Source organism: Empidonax traillii, unplaced genomic scaffold (genome assembly GCF_003031625.1).
Source record: "Empidonax traillii isolate 1590-97213 ecotype Southwest subspecies unplaced genomic scaffold, ASM303162v1 scaffold38:size1800464, whole genome shotgun sequence".
Lineage (NCBI taxonomy): Eukaryota > Metazoa > Chordata > Aves > Passeriformes > Tyrannidae > Empidonax > Empidonax traillii.
In genome coordinates, this window is record NW_020955231.1 from 582,333 (window position 1) to 586,244 (window position 3,912).

Genomic DNA, 3,912 nt, shown 5'->3' on the forward strand with positions numbered 1-3,912 from the left:
GCTGGATGAACAGAGGGCTGCGAGCAGGAGCACAGGGACTGCGGGGCTGAACTTCGGGAAGGAACGAAGTAAAAGGAAGAGAGAGAGAATGAGAGAGAGTCTCCCAGGCAGCTTGATCCCATTAGCTCCGTCCTTGGGTTGCATATTTATACGGTCTAGGAGGTGAACAGATGGACTATCAATTTAATTCCATCTTCAACACCATCAGAGATTGATTTTCTACTCGCTTTTAATTTTGCCATAATTAATTAGATCATTACAACTGTTTTCTATTGATCTCCCTATTTAAACCTCAGATGCAAAGGGACTTCGGCAGATCCTTTAAAAACACAGAAGGGAAAAGGAACAGAGGGGGTTGCAAACTTTCTGAAGGTTTTTTTTTTTTTTCTAGTTTTAACTTAGAACATTTTCTGTGCAGAATAGCGAAAAAAACGCCTCTGTGGCCTTTTCTTTTAGGAAGCCTTTTTCGTTGCCTTTATATTTTCCCTTTACGTTTTGGTGAATCTTTGTCATATTTGTACATAGTATACAGCATATATAATGGATTTAATTGGTTCAATTACGAAAACATAAGTTTGCACGTGTATATGTGCATATATATTCACATACAACATATTTAATATTGAGATTTACAGAGATGGTGCACACACATTTATATATGGGGAATCTATCGACAGACGAGATGTGGTTTTCTGAAGGGCAAATATTTTTATTTGCCTCCCGTACGTGTCTCTCTGTGCACCTGAATTCCTCTTTAGACGGGGGATATTTCACCGTGCGACTCCACCAGAAATGACAAAGGAAAACCGGCGCTACCAGCTCCGGTTCCCAACCACGGTTCCCAGCGCCCGCCGCAGCCTTTCTTTCCAAGCCTCCCCTGCAGCAAACGATTAGCAACCGGGGCAACAGCACGGCTCTGTGCTGGCAGTCGGTGACGTTTGCATTTTAAACCACTATGTCCTTTTTTTCCTAAAATCCCTAAATTAAGAGCTCTGTTTATATATGTAATTTGAGGGAACCAAACCGCATAATTATGGTTTTACCGCGAGCGGCAGCGCCGAGGAAAACCTCTCCTCTCCGGCGGGGTTTGTTTGGAGCTTTGTTTGCAAATCATAAAATTGATGACTGGGAGCATGGGGAGATCCGGAGACCCGTCCGCCGGCGGGGCAGGTTTGTGGGAGGCAGAGCCAGCCCCCCGCTCGGGGGGACGCGGTCCTGGCCCCCACCCGCCGCAGCCCCGCTCCTCGGCCCCGCAGAGCCCGGCGAGGCGCTGGGCTGCCGGAGGGGCCCGAGACGGGGACAGCGCAGCTCCAGAGCCACCACAGCGAACAAAGTTTCACGAGGTGGGGAGGGAGTCGGTGGGGGAAGAGTTTAGGCAATGCCCCGAACTTTCTGCGGGAGAGAGGCAACTCCGGGATTGAGGCAAATAGACAAAAGCCGGCGGCGGGGTCTGGCCCGGCCGGCGGGGGCGCCTGGAGGGCGGCGAGGCAGAGCGGCCGGGGCCGCGGGCAGCCGGGCCGGGCCGGGCCGGGCCGGGCAGGGCGGGGGGGCCGGGGCTCGGCCGGCTCTCCCTAGCGTCTGGGGGGTCCCCTGCGGGTCCTTGCGAAGCTCTCACGGTGGGAACCCAGCCTTTCGAGGTGGGCTGAAGCGGGCACCCGTAAGGAAAGGGGACATTTAGCAGGTGAGATGGCAAGTGTTAGAGGGGAATCTGGCAAGGCGAGGAGGGTGTATGTGGAGGAGAGCAGAGGCAGGCTGCCTCCTGCCAAAGGAGGGAGTTGGGGGTGACAGTCTCATCCCTCCCTGCTGAATATTCAGCGCCCCCCCCGCCTTACCTGCTCTCCCTGAGCTCTGAGCCATGGCTCCTCTGCCTAATGGCCCGTCTCCCCGGGACGGCTGCAAGCCAGTAGATCTGCCGCGGCCTTTTCTTCGCTTCTCTCCTCCCCGCTTGGGTGTCTTGCTTTCCCCCGCTGACTTTCGAGATCTAGGCGCAACCACCCAAAACTAAACGGTTTAGATAACAACACACACACACCAGAGCACCACCACCACCACCACAAAAAAAAAAAAAAAAAAAAAAAAAAAAAAAAAAAAAAAAAAAAAAAAAAAAAAAAAAAAAAAAAAAAAAAAAAAAAAAAAAAAAAAAAAAAAAAAAAAAAAAAAAAAAAAAAAAAAAAAAAAAAAAAAAAAAAAAAAAAAAAAAAAAAAAAAAAATAGCCAGCCACAGAGAAAGAAACGCCGCTCTACTGAGCCGGGACAAGCTAAAAGGAGGGGAAAATAAATAACAATCAAAGCAAATGCAGCGCTGCTGCTTATAAAAGTGGAGAGGAACTCACCTGCTCCAGTCTAGCAGGGCTGTGCAGCTAGGGAGGAAAGGGGCTGGGGGATTCCTGCGGGGATCCTGAGGGAGGGGGGGCAACGCCTGGACTTTGAATCTGCTTCCCCTTGCCCCCTTTCCGTAAACGGGCTACCTGTAGGGAAGTCTTGTTGCAACAGCAGATTAATTTGTTGTCTTATTACCATAAAAATGTGCTCGGAGAGGGGGCTGGCAAGGGAGAGGGGGACACGGGACAGAGGAGGAACTTCCTCCAAGTTAAAAAGGGAGGTGGTGGGCTCAGGCTGAGGGGGGGCGCATCGGGGACGGCGCGGGGGGTTGGTGGTGCAGCCCACTCAGGAATGACAGCGGTCACCTCGGGGGCCCGGGCAGACTCCAGGTGGGGTGACGGGGGACGGGGATTCCGCCATTTACTTTGGAGGGGACGGAAGGCAAATCTCTGAAGTCTACCTCTGTGAGCACCTAGCTTTGTGCTTCTGAGAGATTATCTATCTGCCCATCAATCTCTCTGTCCCTCCATTTATCTGTCCACTCGTCTTTTCCTTGCTCCTACGGCCACGTTTTGGTACAGGCTTCACGACTGAAAAGAAATAAATAATAAATAAAACAAAGCTCCAAAGAAAAGAAGAAAAATTCCCAGTGCTAAAGACATCACCGAACGAATATTTTTCTTTCTCTCATTCTACCCCTCCCTTCCATCTCCCCATTGATTGAAAGTCTCTCTCAGCTCCAACAAGGAGTCCCAGGAAAAATGAACCATTCTGCTATCGATTCTTCATTAAAATTACATTTCTGCATTTGCTAAATTGGTTTTAAAAAGCTTCCCTTGTTATTATTGTCTTGTCAGAGCCGGCGGTGCTGGGCAAACAGTATTTAAAAGCTTGGGACCTCTCCAAGATGAGGCTGTTGGGGGTTATGTGTGTGCATATGTTTCTTTTTCTGAAGTGTTTAGGAAAATGTTAACAATGCGGATTGGGGAAAAGCATGCCCCAGACAAGTGGAGAATTGTAAAAATAAGGAAGACAGACGGAACGCTTTCCTTCATATCGCTTAAAAATCTTCGATTGTTTCTTCAAGCAAGGAAAAAGAAAGTTTCATTTTAAATATTTCTATGGAACACCAAAAGTCAATAATTGCAGCAACGAGTATTTGCCTCATATGCCGTCTGCAGCCTGCTCTGCAGCAGCCGCTGGATCTGTCTGGAGCGATTTCTCATCTCCCTGCAGCCTGAGCCCTGCTCGCAGCCGCACGCTCCTGCGGCGCTGAAACGTGCTTCCTCGGTGAGATGTTTAAATAAGTCCAGCTAACCCTCACACACGAACCAGATTCTTCCGACCTAACCCCAACAAACCCCACGGAATCCCCGTCCTCCCTCCCCAAACTAGTGTGAGAAAAATCCACGAGAGACTCTGGGAGATTTACTTTGAATTCTGCAAATCTCTCTCGAAAGAGCAGGGAAGCAGAAATGTCTTCCTGATGTGTTTATCCCCTAATCAGTTCATTAGTTATAAACAACATGACATTAGAAGTTAGGAGGCAGTTGATATTAATTTTTATTTAACTAGTTGATGTTTAATCCG

At 49.0% G+C, this 3,912-nt stretch overlaps 1 protein-coding gene and 1 long non-coding RNA gene across 2 annotated transcripts in view; one reads left to right on the forward strand and one right to left on the reverse strand.

The window, feature by feature from the left end:
* Positions 1-2,059, reverse strand: part of PAX2 (paired box 2) — a 100,544-nt gene extending 98,485 nt beyond the window's left edge. The window contains exon 1 of the mRNA XM_027878067.1: positions 1,833-2,059. Coding sequence (XP_027733868.1) covers positions 1,833-1,857 — 25 coding nt within the window. The 5' untranslated portion in view covers positions 1,858-2,059. The remainder of the gene's footprint in view (positions 1-1,832) is intronic.
* On the forward strand, positions 1,556-3,340 carry LOC114054696. Its single transcript, XR_003570550.1, has 2 exons — positions 1,556-1,681; positions 3,278-3,340. It is a non-coding gene; the product is annotated as an uncharacterized LOC114054696 (long non-coding RNA).
* Positions 3,341-3,912: the final 572 nt, after the last annotated feature.